Source organism: Marmota flaviventris, chromosome 8 (assembly GCF_047511675.1).
Source record: "Marmota flaviventris isolate mMarFla1 chromosome 8, mMarFla1.hap1, whole genome shotgun sequence".
Classification (NCBI taxonomy): domain Eukaryota; kingdom Metazoa; phylum Chordata; class Mammalia; order Rodentia; family Sciuridae; genus Marmota; species Marmota flaviventris.
In genome coordinates this window covers 16,224,398-16,240,268 of record NC_092505.1, presented here as the reverse complement: position 1 = coordinate 16,240,268, position 15,871 = coordinate 16,224,398, and the positions used below count along the sequence as shown (strand labels likewise).

General features: G+C 36.7%; 1 protein-coding gene across 1 annotated transcript in view; it reads right to left on the bottom strand.

Annotated features, from left to right (window-relative positions):
- Positions 1–493: 493 nt before the first annotated feature.
- Adamts5 (ADAM metallopeptidase with thrombospondin type 1 motif 5) overlaps positions 494–15,871 on the bottom strand; it is a 44,004-nt gene continuing 28,626 nt past the window's right edge. The window contains exons 4-8 of the mRNA XM_027929276.2: positions 13,041–13,324; positions 11,442–11,625; positions 10,894–11,069; positions 8,705–8,880; positions 494–3,960 (exon numbers count right to left, since the gene is read on the bottom strand). Of these exons, the coding sequence (XP_027785077.2) occupies positions 3,393–3,960; positions 8,705–8,880; positions 10,894–11,069; positions 11,442–11,625; positions 13,041–13,324 (1,388 nt within the window). The 3' untranslated portion in view covers positions 494–3,392. The remainder of the gene's footprint in view (positions 3,961–8,704; positions 8,881–10,893; positions 11,070–11,441; positions 11,626–13,040; positions 13,325–15,871) is intronic.

Sequence of the window (15,871 nt, the reverse complement as noted above, 5' to 3'; positions counted from 1 at the left end):
CTCCCAGCTATGTATTGTATTCGAGTTTGGAACTTGCACCTTATTTGACTGAATAAGCATTTTTCTTGTCTGTGACTTGGAAAAAAAGAGTTTTATGGGATATGAAAGACTTATGAACAAAGCTACAGGTAATGAACACCTCTAGTCATGAAAGATTAAAATTTTCCTTACAATGAAAAGTGATAGTGTCAAAGTAAGGGTGAATAAAGAATATATACACATACACATAAGTCTATTTCATGCAGAAAGCTTTCTGTAAAAAAAAAAATACAAAAGCAACCAGTGCTGTATATCATGTAAACTCACAAAGTGTACTTTATACACAAACAAGAAGCATAAATTAAAAAGCAGGACAACAGCAAAACATTTTAAATATAGAAGAATTTGCACATACTTTTGTTAAATAAGAATAAATAATTTTATCACACAAATTCACATACCAGTTGCAAAAACAATAAATTACTTATTTTTCAGTGCTGCAACTTTTTTTAAAAAAATTTGTGATTCATCCCTTAATTCTTACTTTATGGGATAAAACTGTTTCCACAGGAAGGCAAAGGGAGTTGAATTTGTCAAATAAATTATACCAATGTTATACTTCAAAACAAAAAGTCAAGGATTAATTAGATCTTTTATGATCTAGAACAAATATATGTTATTTTCTTCTGGGCTCCCTTTGTATCTAATGAAACTTATGCTGAAGCATTTAGTGATATAAGTGAGATTAGATTCTTATAAACCTGAGCATTTTTCAAACAAACTATACATTTTCTTCTTCTTCTTTTTTAACATCCTGAATCCTATACTTTTTAAAAAAAATTCAAGATGCAACAATGGAAAGGTAAGACAGTACAATATCAAACTGGACTGAATTAGATGGAGTTGAAAAGTACTTTTTCCTTTGTTCATTAGTCTGAACACTCCACATATGAATTTCAGGTTCCAGTCTGTATCATGTTTCTCAGGAGTTTAGACATACATTCCTCAGTCAATCTATTAAAACTTATTTTTTTTAAAAAAAAATAAAGAAGCTCCTTATAAACATGGAATAGTGGTTTATTTGTTTTAACCCTATTAAGATTTTTTCAAAGAGAAGTGTAAAACTTCATTATTTGGGGGAAGAATGAATCATGGATAAATCCTATTAAAAATCTATGAATACAGTAAAGAAGAGTAGGAGACAGCCTTGTGTACTCTTTAATTTTTTTTAATGTTGTTGGAAATAGAATCACAAAATATAAAAATGAATCTTGTGATATTTGAGTTAGTTGATTAAAATTATTTTTTAAATTAGGAAAAATATTAAAACTATAAAGTATCTTTGAATTAATGAGATTTTAAATTTTTTTCTTACCCATTTGACTGGCTTTTGTCCCTGCCCTTGTATTTGGTGCTCACCATCAAATGTATGTATCAGTCTTATATAGACTCCATTTTTTTAAAATGATAATTTATTAAGATAAAACTACGATTTCTAAAGCAAACTCAGTCTGTGAAAATCTGAATAGTCATTTGTTTTGTAAAACATTATCTGTTTTACAAAAGGAATTTCCAAAGACAATACTTCAAAGAATGAGATATCCATATTCCTGATCCACTGAAACAGATGTGATAAAGCCAGATCAACTGGGTAATTCTTTTATGTTATAAAATATTATAATAAAAATAAACTCTCAAAAGTTTAATGAAACTCCAACAACAATTCCCTAAAATTCTTATATGCAAATTTTTTAACAATAGGCACATTTGGTTCGATTATTATAAAATTTTATATAAAACAATTAATTAACTTTGTGATATCTCACAAAGAAGAAAGAAATACCAGTGAAATAAATACCTTTGATTTTCTGAGTTATGAAATGGGAGAATGCAGTTTACAGTATTTATTTAAAAAAAGACTTTTATATGCATGATTGTAAAATATTTTCAATGTCTAACTGTTCAAACTTATAACCTACCTACACAGGCTATGGAACTAAAAGCAACAAACTTCCTGGAAATCATGATATTTTTGTCACTCAAACACTTACTGATACAACCAAATACTTTCCAGTTGGGAAAAATCTTTAGTAAAGTAGAAATATATTAAAATATTAAGAAATTATTGCCTATGGTGTGGAAACAGCCTTATTCATGTTAAACACTATTTTTTTTTGCATTGACCACATTAATGATAATGATCTCTTCTAGATATGACTAATTTCCAAGTGATTTTTAATATTCCTATTAAACCAGGTTGACAAGAAGTACAAAACATTGCAGGTGTTTTGGAACCCATCAAGAAAACAAACAAACAAGCAAAAACAAACACATTTTAAAGGCTTGCTGGTAAGAGGTATACCAGTGTTGAGGGTGTGGGATGTGGTTTCTGCATGTACATTACACATTGTGAGATATCAAATAAGATTCGTAGAAAGAGAAAGAAGTTGTGAAAATCTAAATTGAAAACTGGATGACATGTGTTTTTATCCTTTAAATTCCAACACGAGGAAAATTGATTTTTAGACTCCTGAATGCTGACCACATACACACACACACACACTACTTCTACATCCTAATCATATATTAAATTTGGCTGGCTGCCTGAAAAAAATACAGGCATTCAATGATTTAAGTAAATGGACTCATGTGTGTATTTAAATCACTAGATACAATGAGATCCTTTTCCTTTTCAGAATTGCTCAAGAGATGCTTGCTGTTAAAATGTTTTTTGAATATGTTTTATCTCCTGTGTTCAGAAAACATACTAAATCTTGTTAAAACAGCAGCAAGTTCTTAATTTCCAGTAAAACATCCACAGCTCTTTCTGGAAACTGGAAAGAGTTGAAATAGCTGCAGACCTACTTTGGTCAAACAATATTTTATAGAAATATATATATATATATATGTATGTATATATATATGTATATATATATACATACATATATATATTTATATATTTATATATGTATATATATTTTAATAGAACCAAGTGATATAAAGTGACATACCAAGGAAGAAGGTATTTACAAACAGTAAAAATAAGCTACTGTGCATCATGGGTGAAAATGATTACGATGTCTTTGAAGACATTCTGTAAGAGGTAGGTGACAAGGGGGAGACTGTTCTGCCATCTTCAAACGTCCCCTGATTCTACATTCATCAGTGTGTTTTCCATTCTTGTAGGTCCAGGGGATGTTCAAGAACTAAAAACTTTTCCTATATTCCAAGGTTACCATTGTCACATGAAGCAGTGCATATCTTCTTTTGGTCACAGAGAGCAGATTCTGCCCATAATTCAACTCCTGGTGACAATGACATTGAAGCATGACTTTCTGTGCGTTGGGTAGACCTCATGTTCACCACAGTGATGGATCCTACAGTCATCTTTGTGCCTAAGAGCATACCACAGGCTAACATTTCTTCAGCAGACATTGCTTAAATGCAGAAGGCCTCTGAGAGAGAAGACATCCCTTGGCTAACTTCCGGTTTCCATCCTGGCACTGCACAGTCCTGGTGTGCCAGCCCGTGTCACAGGTCCTAGAGCAGGCAAGCCAGGGGCCTGTCACCCACTGTAGCTGTGGAAGGTGTGATCCCACTTTATTGCTGCCGTGGCTAGTGACAGAGTTTACTTTTTGAGTAGGCTTCTTGGGAACAAAAAAACTATAGCGGACATCTAAAGCTTTTGTTGGGTCTGTTGCAAGAATCTGCACTATTAGGATCTCCTTTGTGGCTGAGTAGCCCATACCATGCAAGAAATCATCCCTCTGGCTCCAACCACTGTAGTTCATGACTGTTCCATTGATGTCGATGATTGTCTCGGAAGTGGAGATCATGTACTTTCCATTGATTAGGTACTCGCCATTTTTCTTCTTCAGAGCTAAGTAGGCAGTGAATCTAGTCTGGTCTTTGGCTTTGAATTGTCGGACTTTTATGTGGGTTGCCCCTTCAGGGATCCGCACAACGTCAGTGTAGCCTTTACTGGAGAGAGGAATTTCCACAGAGGAGGGGGGCAAAGAGAAAAAAAAAAAAAAACAGGTAAACTCTCAGCAAATGGATGAACAAAAAGAAACTCACTAAACATCTTCCCAAGAAGTTTCAATATTTTTAAAAGATTAATTTAGATTGACTTTAGAAAGGCATTTTCTAATGACACATTAAAAGTGACCATCTGCATTTGTATTGAGATGTTCAAAATTAGGATGAAGTCAACAACCTACCTTGATTAAAAAATTTATACCAACTTCATTTAAAAATTCATTCAACCATTGCCATCCTTTTCCTACTCTATCATCTTTACAATGTCACTTTACATTCTTTTCTATATAAATGTGACATATGTAAACACAAGATAATAAGAAACATTTGCCCTCATTCAATCTCATAGCAAATTTTACTGTTTCTCAAACTTATTTGCATATTGGAATATCCTGAAGATCTTTCAGAAGTTCCAAAGCTTATGCCATACTCCAGGCCAATTGAATGGCCATCATGTAGAGTGGGGTACCGAGAGCAGCGCTCTCAGGGTTCCCAACACTGCTTCAATGTGGACTGGTTCAAGGGCACAGATTTAGTACTTTGCTGGTCTGAGGTCAGAACAAAAGCTCTGTTTCCATTTCTACTACAACTATTAAGTTATTTAATGTTAAGTGATAGGACACTAAATGGAAGTTAAAATTCTAGTGAGTAATGAAAACTCACTACCAGCATGAAAATAAAAGAAAAAAAAATTAACACCTTATCAAAACTCCCTGAAATTAGTATTCATGGAGATATTATGACAAACCAAATAGAATGTTACAGTGGGTGATAAATAAGATAGGTCCCTAGGCCATCTGCTTAGGAGAAGGGAAAAAAGTCACAGATATCTCTAATACTCATAAACCTGTGCAAATGCTAGGAAACAAATGCTAATTAAGCACCAAGGGACTACACCAGTAGTCCCACTACTTACTTTAAATAATTTTCCACTTATTTAAATAGAAACTCCTGGTGCAGTTAAATAGAAATTCCTTGTGCAGTTTGACTGAGTTGTATGAAATTGAGTTGTCTATTTCGTACTCATGGTTAGAAGCTATGGGGTCACTACCCAAACACTAAAAATCCAAGTCTTTCCCCTGCTCCAGAATTTCATCTGGATGGAAGGGGAAGCTCATCCTAAGGAAGTGCCCTGTTTATTGGGCATCTGTTCCACAGTAATTGCCAAGTAGGTATCAGAGTTTCTGACAGTGTTGAAGAAAGAAGATGCAGGCTGAGGATATTGCTTATTCCAGCTTGATTCATCATTTCAATTTTCAAATATATTATGCATAATCCTTTCTTCCAGACCTTTTTTGTTTTTGTAGTGTCTAATACCAATCAATGATATGCAAACCCATGGTGGCTTCAAACAACAGCAGGGAGAATGTTGGGGAGTGTCATCTTTAATTCGAAGCTAAGAAAAAGGGATATTTTCAAGTATTTAAACAAATTCACTCTAATTCATTAGTGGCAGTGTTTGGCTTAGAAGTCATGTCTCTTGAATCCCAATTTGAGTTCTTTTCACCATGTCCCCTTGCCTGAAGTCCTTATCCATATTTTATAACAGTTAACTGAAACTAAGTTCTTGTTATAATGATACTAAGCCAGATATAAGAAAAAGAAAAATTGAATGCTAAGAAAATTAGCAGGAGAGCTTTTTGTTTTTATCTTGCTCCTCAGAGCCTGTCTCATTTTGCTGAGAATCAGTGAGGTCAGCACCATAACAGGTTTTCAAGCTGAGTTTTACAAGGCACTGGTAAGGCTGAGGATTAGTGCCCCGATTTCATAGGCACTAATTAAAAGATGGGTTCCATTATCTTGTGATTAATATTTCAGTGTCTCTACATCCTGTTGGGTATCATTTAAATTCTGGAGAGCAACCAGGTTCCCTGACTACCATAAATAAATGAGGTTGTTTTCACTTAACAATTATAAAGTCTGACTGGCAGAGCAAGAGAAGTTGGTTTTGTGCAGGGCTATCTGCACAGTACCAAGAGCAGTGTCTGCCTGTCATGAAGGAGTAAATTCATTCACATACTTAGCATGCGGTCATGGAAATGACATTTTAGGGGGCAGTCATACCCCCTCACCCTTCCCCTAAATAAAACTTATATTTTCTGCAAAGAAACTCAGCAAGGTCAGAAGACAGAGTAATGGCGGGATTGGGGAATGGTCTTCCTGCTCATTAGTGTAGCCATTATCTGGGAAGGTGATATTTGACAGAGGCCTACAGAGACCACAGCTTATTAATTGGGGAAAGTGTGCCAGGCAGAGGAAATGGCCCATACATGAAAGTTGTTTGCTTGAAAGGAATCAGGAGCAGAGCGAGAGGACCAGTGTCAATGAGGCACCACCCAGCAGGCTAGGGGACAATGCAGTCTTGGACACTAAGTGACATGGGGCCATCAGAGAGTACTGACCAAGGAACCCCAGGATCTGATTAGGTAACAAAGCAGTCACTCTTCTCTCGGGAGGAAGAAGAGGCTGTGAGGGGCCAGGGCCAGAGTGATCAGTGAGAAGACTGCTGGTCAGCCATGCAAGACATGGTGACTGGGAGGGCTGGGGATACAGCTCACTTGGAAGAGAGCTTTCCTGGCATGCACAGACCCTGGTTTCAATCCCCAGCATCACAAACAAACAAACAAAAAACAAAACAAAACAAAACAAAAAACTTGGTGATTGGGGAGGAAATCATGGTAAAGGGCAACACATCTGGATAAATGGTGGGAAGCAAGCCAAAAGGATTCACGGGTAGATCAATACGGGGTGTGAGAGAGAATGAGAAGTGATAGCCAACTTGAAAGTGTAGGCTTAAGTAACTGAATCACCATTTACTGAGCTAAGGGAGGAGGGGTCATGTTTGTGAACAGGTGTGAACCTGAAGTATTTTAGTTTGTATTGCCTCATTTAACCCTCACCTATGCTTTCATTAATTGCAAGATGATTGCTCTTATTTCCATTCTACTTTTGAGAAATATCATGATAAAAAAATTTAAGTGACTGTTCAAAGATTACATGGCTAGTGAATTACTGTTTTGAACTAGAGCTTAATTGCAAATATTTTAGCTCCAAGATTAATGTTACTCCTAGGTAATTTATTTGGAATATTCAAACAGATTATTTGTATCATATAATGTAGTCTTGGTCAAACGAGTTTACAAGTGGTTGTACTGCACATCATCTGTCTTTATCATGAATTTCTTCATCTTTTCATGTGACATCTAATGTGAAGATATTAGTTGTCACTATAAAGAACTTAAAATGTTATATTTAGCATTTTAAATCTTTTTTAAATTTTAATTTCTTTCTTTCTTCTTTTAGTTGTAGGTGGACATAATATCTTTATTTATTTTTATGTAGTGCTGAGGATCTAACCCAGTGCCTCATACATTCGAGGCAGGCACTCTACCATTGAGCTACAGCTCTCGCCCTATATTTAGCATTTTAAAAGGGAGTTTAAACTTTATGTAGAAGAATACACAGGATATATGTCTATGATAAATATTATTAAAATTAACTTTATTCCCCATCTAGTTTATAAATCTTTCTTTCCTCTTTCCCTTACCTTCCTTCTTTTCTTCCTCTTTGCATTCCTGCCTTCCTTTATTATTATTTTTAAAATTACAAAATGGCCTGTACTTAAGTTATAGCCTCTGCTCAGCTTAACACCCATTAGCCACATAGAAGTCTGTACATATTAAACTTTCATAGCGCCAGTCTCCTCATTTGTTAAACAAATGGCTAAATTCATCATCTATAACATGTCTTTGAGATGTATAAAAATGCAGGATATAATTGGAGGTGCAGGATTTATCAACACAGATGGTTCAACACAGTTGGGTAATTAATTATTATTTCATTATCAAGTAAGATTGGTGGTACATATTTTAACCCAGAATAAATTTTTAGCCATACATTTTTTTTTATCTTGTCAAAGATAATTTCCAGTGTTTATATTGACATGATGCTTAATCTTTTAATTAAACTCTTATAGTTAGTTTGGTTTGTGCTTCACTCTCTAAAGATAACACAGCACCTACATCAAGAATATAGGTCCACTCAGCTAATAACACTCAGCAAAAAGTGGTTTTGCAAAGAAGAAAAATAATCCTGTATTCCATTAGAGTTAGCCATCCTGTCTGTTAGCATAACATTTGATGCCAGAAATAGGTAATTTATACACTTACATATTTAAAGTGCAATTAAAGATGCAGGAGACATTGTTTTATGAATTTTCTTTAGAATAGATATAAACCAGAATATTCATTATAAACCAGGATTGGTATCCACACCGCTTCCATTAACTTACAGTTTGCAAGAAGACATGCTTTCTCAACAAAAACTCAGGCTAGTAAAAACTGCTTTGTTAAAAAAAAATTAGTTAAAATAGAAACCAGGCATCCTTTCATCAACTATGTTTTAGGGTAACAGATCTGCACAATATCACGGTAGCTGGGTGCTGTCCTCTTGACCCCTACAGCTGTGGCCATCCATCTTTTTCCAGAGGCACGGGGAGTTTCTCCTGAGTTATCAGGGCTTTATTCATCTCCTCTCCTTCCCTTCTCACATTCGTAATGTGTTCCTACAGCCATGTCAGACTTCCCCTAAAAACAGCTTATGAAGTAATGTGAGTCCCCTGTATCAATTTTGCAAGTGTCTAAAGCTTTGTTCAACTCACGTAAGGGCAAGCATTCTATCGTATTACCTTTTCTTATTGAAGGTCCCAATAACCTTTGTACAACTGGAGTTGTCTCCTCCGCACACCCCGCACTTGTCATACTGCAGTTTTGAGCCAATGATGCCGTCACAGCCCGTGCGCACACACTTCCCGCGCACACAGACGGAATTGCTGTAGGGCCTGCACTCAGTCCCATCGGTCACCTGAAAAGACAGACACAGCAAGAGTGGGAACATGGGTGCATTGCTATTTGATTCCTTTGGTAAACTAGCAAGTTCTCATTTACGTTTGATTGGAATAAGTCATATATTGAAAAATAAACCAGCAATCAAAAATCAAACAACCACTTAGTTTTCAGGGATTTATGACTGAAACATCCTTGCTATGTTAGCAGTAAGAAGATCTGACACCTTTTCTCAACTTAATGTGCTAGGCCATCCTAGGTACTTATCTCTATTTTGGTATGAATAACATGTTCCTACAGTATCATCTGGTTTTTATATTGATTGAAACTTTTTTTTTTCATCTATTGTTTGGAACTATCATGCCTGTAGAGAACTGAATATGAGCAGCCTTAAGGACACAGAGATTCTTCTTTATTGCATAACTATTCTTAGGGTAGCACATTTGAAAATCTAAACTTATTCAAACCCATGTGATTGGCTGAAAAGCATTCCCCATTGTGCATTGAAGTAAAGATAAATACGTTAATGTGGAAAATAAAATATGAGGAAGTCACAAAAATACTACTGAAAGAGAATGAATATATTTTTGAATAAACTGCTTTGTTAAAAAGAAAATTAGTTAAAATAGAAACCAGGCATCCTTTCATCAACTATGTTTTAGGGTAACAGATCTGCACAATATCATGGTAGCTGGGTGCTGTGCGGGGTGTGCGGAGGAGACAACTCCAGTTGTACAAAGGTTATTGGGACCTTCAATAAGAAGTTTATTTTTATTTTGAATAAAGGAGTTAGTATAAACTGCCATTAAAAAGCTAGTTAAAAAACCATATGCATATAAACTGTGGCTTATGTATGTGAGTATATATAATACCAGAAACATCTATATATGCTCATATATAAACTTGCATTTATTGTTTGTGTATAGACAAAACTCTTTTCATATTTATGTCTGAATGTGAGTGAAGGTGTGCATGAACGTAAATTGAAGTAGAATATACTTCTATAGATCAATGGTTCTCTATATAGTGCTATTTCAAGGTTATGTTTTTGTTTTTATTTCTCTGTGCTAATTATTTATTGGTACTTGGGTTTGAATGGAGGGGTGTTTTACTACTGAGCAACATTCCCTGCCCTTTTTATTTTTTTATTTTGAGACAGGGTCTTGCTAAATTGCTTAGGGACTTGTTAAATTGCTGAGGCTGGTCTCAAACTTGGAGTCCTCTTGCCTCAGCCTGCCAAGTAACTGGGATTACAGGTGTGTGTCACCCCACCTAACTCTATATTATTTTTTAAATGAAATGTATTATTTCATATTAAATGAAATATATTTTTCAAAGAAGCCACATGAATTGAACATTAGCTTAGTTTTCAATAATGTACATTTCTGAAGGCCAGTTTCAGAAGTATTATTAAATGTAGCACCTCTTTGCAAAATAGATAAACAATATTTAATAGTTGCTGCATAATAGTGAAAAAAAAAGAAAAGCCTGAAGTATATTTCCTAAGCAGATATGTTCATCTTGGAAAAATAAGAGATGTCCACAAACTTAACTTATATATAACTTGAAGGACGCTTGATTCACATTAAGGATCCAAGACTTAGTCAAAACCTTGGGTCAGAGACAATGATGTTGATGCCTATCTTCCTGACTCAGCAGAAGAATTTTTAAGTAAATGACAGAAAAATAGAAAAGTTGCTTGCTTTATATTCTCTTTTGCAAATGTGCCTAAGAAATACTAGTTGTTTTCATGGCTACTTTGAAGTTAAGGTCATACTTAGCTTGCCCTGACAGTGATTTATAATTTCCAAAAATTGCTTTTAAAACATTTACTTATTCTGTTGAAAAATAGTTTTTATTCATTGTATAAAGTTTGAAAATATAAAAATTATAGAGGTGAAAATAAAAATCTCCAAAATTCAAACCACCCCCAAAATAATGACTATTTACATTTGGCACCTGCAGCCTTCATTCTACCAAACAATCTGCACCAAGCACACCTCCTGCATCTGCACAGCCAGTGTGTAGTTACCTTTGGAGAAAAGACCACGTAGTAGCCAGTGCCCTTGGCTCTGCAGGTCAGTTTGCACACGTCTGCTGGCAGGACGCCTGCATATTTGGGAACCCATTCTACAAATGTTTTGACTCCTTTTGCATCAGACTGGTAGCCGTTTTTGGCCTCACATTGCTCATGACGAAAAGATTTACCTAGGAAACAAAACATGTTACTTTAACACTTGACCTGTTCTGAGTCTTACATATTAATCTTGTGCATTTAAATAATTAATTTTAAGGAGATGATGCTAACTTTATCACAGAGCTTCTTTATGCATCCACTCTGAAAGATTTTATATCATTGTCTTCCACTTCTGTCTGTAGGATCATTATCTTCCAGTTCCCTGAATACACTAACTTGTTTATAAAAATAATTTTAAATCACTCACATATTTGTTATTGATTTGCATACTAGTGGAACTGTGCAGCCTAAAATAAACGTTATTTCCCTAGTTTCTCCTGTTTATTTCTGTTAGAGTTCAAACACTTGTGGCACAGGGTAGTTACTGACGCAGAGTAACATACCATTAGGTGGGCAGGGCATCACACTGCAGGAGCGGTAGATGGCTCTCTTCCCTGTGCAGTAGCGGCCACTGTTTCTGGGTGCAGGATTGTTGCAGTGGCGATAGGCAAACTGTACTCCTCCCCCACATGAGCGAGAACACTGGCCCCAGGGTCCCCAGGACCCCCAGTTGCCATGGCTTGATGTCTGAAATAAAAAAGAGAAGCTTTTCTTTCTTTTCTTTTTTTTTTTTTAAACTCAGGAGGAAAACATTCAAAAGGTACTTTAGAAATCACTTGCATATAATGAGAAAGTGGAAACCTCATGACAGTTACATTTTCATCAAATTGAACATGATCGTGCTCTGGAATTGCAACACATTTCCAATTCTAAGCAATTCATCTTTCCCAGCCTTTACATCCAGTGCCAGAGGATCTAATGCATCCTACTAAATACTAAGATACCACAAAGAGCGTCTTCTATTTTCTATGAGACATTTTAAATTATGCTTTCTGATATTGTACAACTCTGTTGGTAACCACTGGACCATGTTCTCTTTCTGTACATGTTGATCTCCGGTCTTTGATAAAGTGCACAATGTTGATAGCTTTGCAGGAGGCCCGGCATTGTTCAATTGTGATTGCAAGTCCGTGTCTTTCTCCCTCTTTAGCTCTGAAGTTCTAGGGTTCCTCTGATGATATCATGCATTCTGTCTGTGACAGACTCTGATCCATACATAAATGTATTTCAGTGGCTTCGATGATTCCTAATTAGATGTGACAGAAACTGAAGGACACCTGTACCCTACTTGCATGTACCCATAGGGAAGGAAGAGCTCTGTAATGACAACCTAGGTCCAGTCCCCTGGAAACATTGTGGGATGAAGCTGAAAGATTCAGAAAGGAAAAATATTTCACATTATTTTGTCCAGGGAATGTGCGCAGAACTACCTCTGGCTGCCTGTGTTGGGGTATCTGACAGTGTTAAAGACTAGGAACCCATTCTACAAATGTTTTCTATGTGACAGCCTGTAGAAACACAGGTGATAAATACAAAGCAGCATTCTTCTGGGACTTGGCAAAATCTTCCAAGTGAGAGTGAACACTCAGCATGATCTGGCCTTGAAGATTAAGGAGGCAGTTTGTGACCTGAAGCTGGGACTGTGCATTTAGTGCAAACCTATTTCCCCAGAGCAGCCAGAGGTTACCGCAATCCCTAAAGTTAGATGAACTTGCTATCAACGGAAGAAAAATGACCGTTTGGAGCTTGCCAAATACGTATAAGGACCATGGCATTGACTCTGCTACTATTTACTTACTAAATTTAAATAAATGTATCTGGAATCTTAGCAAGAGGAGTTTAAAAGTGAGCTTCCAAAAGATGAGTTCTGGGGCCCTACTTGGTGTCTCAATTTGACAGATACTTGGTCATTTATTTACATGTGAATGGCTAAAATTCCTAAAGAAATACCTATTGTCAGATATTCTCCAGTGTTTGATTAATGAGGCAAAAAATGAAACTTATATAGATCAGAAAGGAAGAATCTTTTAACCAAGAAGCCCTCTATGACAGTACCCACACACATCTCATGCGAGGTCTCAGGGATTTGGGTGGCCACTTACTGAATAGTATTTTTTCTTGGTTTTGTCCACACACTTGCCCTGCAGGCAGATTCTCCCCTTCCCACAGGGTGTCCCTTCCACAGCTGGCAGCTTCTTGGTCAGACACACCATCTGGCCCTGGCGCACCACGGCACACCACAGGCGGGCACAGACGTCCATGCCAGGACACACTGAGTACTCGGGGCCGAATGTCAGGTTGCACTGCTGGGTGGCATCGTAGGTCTGTCCTGGGAGTTCCTCAGGGCCCTGGATTTGCTTGCGTGGTATGTCTAGCAAACAGTTACCTAAAAGAACGACGGAAATTGACCTCCGTAATAAGTTTAGGTTTCACATCGCTAAAAGGGGAGATCTAACAATTAAAGGCTCCAGATAAGGCCAAAGCACTGTGCACCCACAATCTCCATGGAAAAGGGACTCTGGAAGCCGCAAGGGTGGGACTCAGCAGTGCCCTCTATCACCCTTCGTGGGTGATGCATGTAATGGAATGCCTGTATTGGAGGTGGGGCTGGCAGCATATAAGTACACGAAATTATTTGAAATAGTTTGAAAATATCCGTTGTGCTGAAACACCAAAAGAAGAGAAAATTAGGATGGACCTCGAGGAAATCTGATAGCATACTTAATAGCAACAATAAATCCTCCACAACTCGGAGAAACAGAATTCATCCTTGGCATTCTATTTACATCCCATATCTATTTCTCACTTACCTTATCCCTATGTGTTTATCCCATGCCTCCTTTCCACTAGTTCCATTATAGTCAAGTTCGTACCTCATTTATTGTAGCACTCACTGAACAAGCATTTGCTTAGTACCTAGAATGTTCTAGAAAGCATACTTACAATCAAGAATATGGAAAAAAAATGACCCACATCTACCCCTTAAGTTCTCCCAATAAAATGAAAGAGACTAAAAAAGTAGTGTTCCTTTCAGACTGATGAAATTTGAATGAAATTCTTTCAAGATTCATAGAATAAAGGAGTGATGAGAGAAGAAAAGAAACAATTTTTGACAATTTAGGACTAGGCCAGCCTTCTGACTCTTCTTTTTCTTTCTTTGGTATCTACTCTTTTGAGAACAGGTATCTGTTGGGTGTTTGGAGTATATCTGTCGAAACCACACTAGTGTCTTACTGCAAATATTAGGGATCAGGGTGGCCACAGGCAAACAGGGGTGAGGTGAGAGTCTACAGAAGGTGGGACACAGATGAAGCAGATCCACAGGTGAAACAGTGCTTTCTCCCCCCAAAATGCTTCCCTGAGAATCCCTGCCCAGTGAGCTTTACTCTATTTATCTTCTTTTGTCATACATGCATGCATACTGCCCATCTATTTCTATATTCTTTTTTTTACTTAATTTTAGATTTATACACTGATGATAAAGGCAATAAAAACAATAACGAACATTTGTTCCACACACTGTTCTCAGTTATCTACATGTAATAACTTATTTAATCCTCACAAGAACCCTATGAGGCAGTTTCATTTATTTTGCTTACTTTATAGACAAGAGAACTGAGGATCATAAGAGGCAGATAATTTACCCAAGGCCACAAAACTTAAATTAGGGTCTTATGCCTAGAATCTGCCCTTCTCATCGCATGCCACTTTGTCTTCTGCAAGCATGTGGAGAGCTGTCTAATGTTGCTACTGAAGGGCAGCTAAGCTAACGGGACAAACACCTGGTCTACCCTCTAAGGCTGGTGAAACACTAACAAGGTGAGTACTGTTGGCCAAGGCAAGTTAACCTCTCCCTAATTCACTATGAAAAAATGTGTCTCTCCTCACTGTAACAGTCTAAAGGTAAAATTGGCAAACACAGATACAAAGGTAGACCAGAAAAATAGGAAACAAAGATAGATAGTTCTCTGTCCAACGTATCTGTCAACCTTTTAGATGTGTTATTCTTTTGATTCAACAAATTCAAATCCTTATTTTTTATTGAGAAGTAACCCCTCTTAAGTGTTCTGCAAATGTTTTTACAGCGACACTCAGGTTTCTTCAAAGTGAATACCTTAGAATTTGTCCATCTGTGATGGAGGCATTATATGAAAATGAATAAAGAGCGAAGTTCCCATTTAACTTCTGAGCCAGGGTGTTTGAAGAGGTAAAGCTTCTGAAGGGAACCCAGAAAAAGCATTAAAATTAAAAGGCCTGCCAAAGAGAATGTGTGGGAAAAACATCAAGTTGAAAGGAAAACATCCACATCAAGTCAATAGGAAAGAATGACAGGAAAACCTCATTAAGCTCTGTTTACAGGACCAAGATGAGGCACTTCAGAACTCCACGGAGAGCGTTATCTTCATTGCTAGATGGAAAAAGCACGCTGTGGAAACCAGAATGGCTTAGCAGACTGCTGATGTTAGAAGACTGTCAACAAATCTGAATCAGCAAGAACGCTTTCCAATTCCTCAAAAGTGCTGTCTTAAGAAACTTTTAAAAATTTTTACTCAAAAGCACAGATCTTGGGACTGGGTAACTAAATATTATCTGGGAAGTCTTTACCAGGTGTGAATGCATGTGGCACGGGTCTACTTTACTTATCTGGAGGCAAAATGAGTCGCAAACTCAACTATGGTTGCAAAGTCACTGACACTGACTCTACCTCATCAGCTGATAATGAGTGAAGAGACGGATAGAGGGAAAACTATTTGAAATCAGCCAACAACAAGGAGACTTCAAGATGTGTGTTCTCTTCATGACACTTAATTCAGAAATTATAAAATTTGAAAAGCAAGAACACATTTGCTTTGCTATTAAGAAATAGGTATATCGTTTTCCTTAGAGGTTGTGTGGAGATAACCTTTGAAAATAAAAAAAATTTCTTTTTATC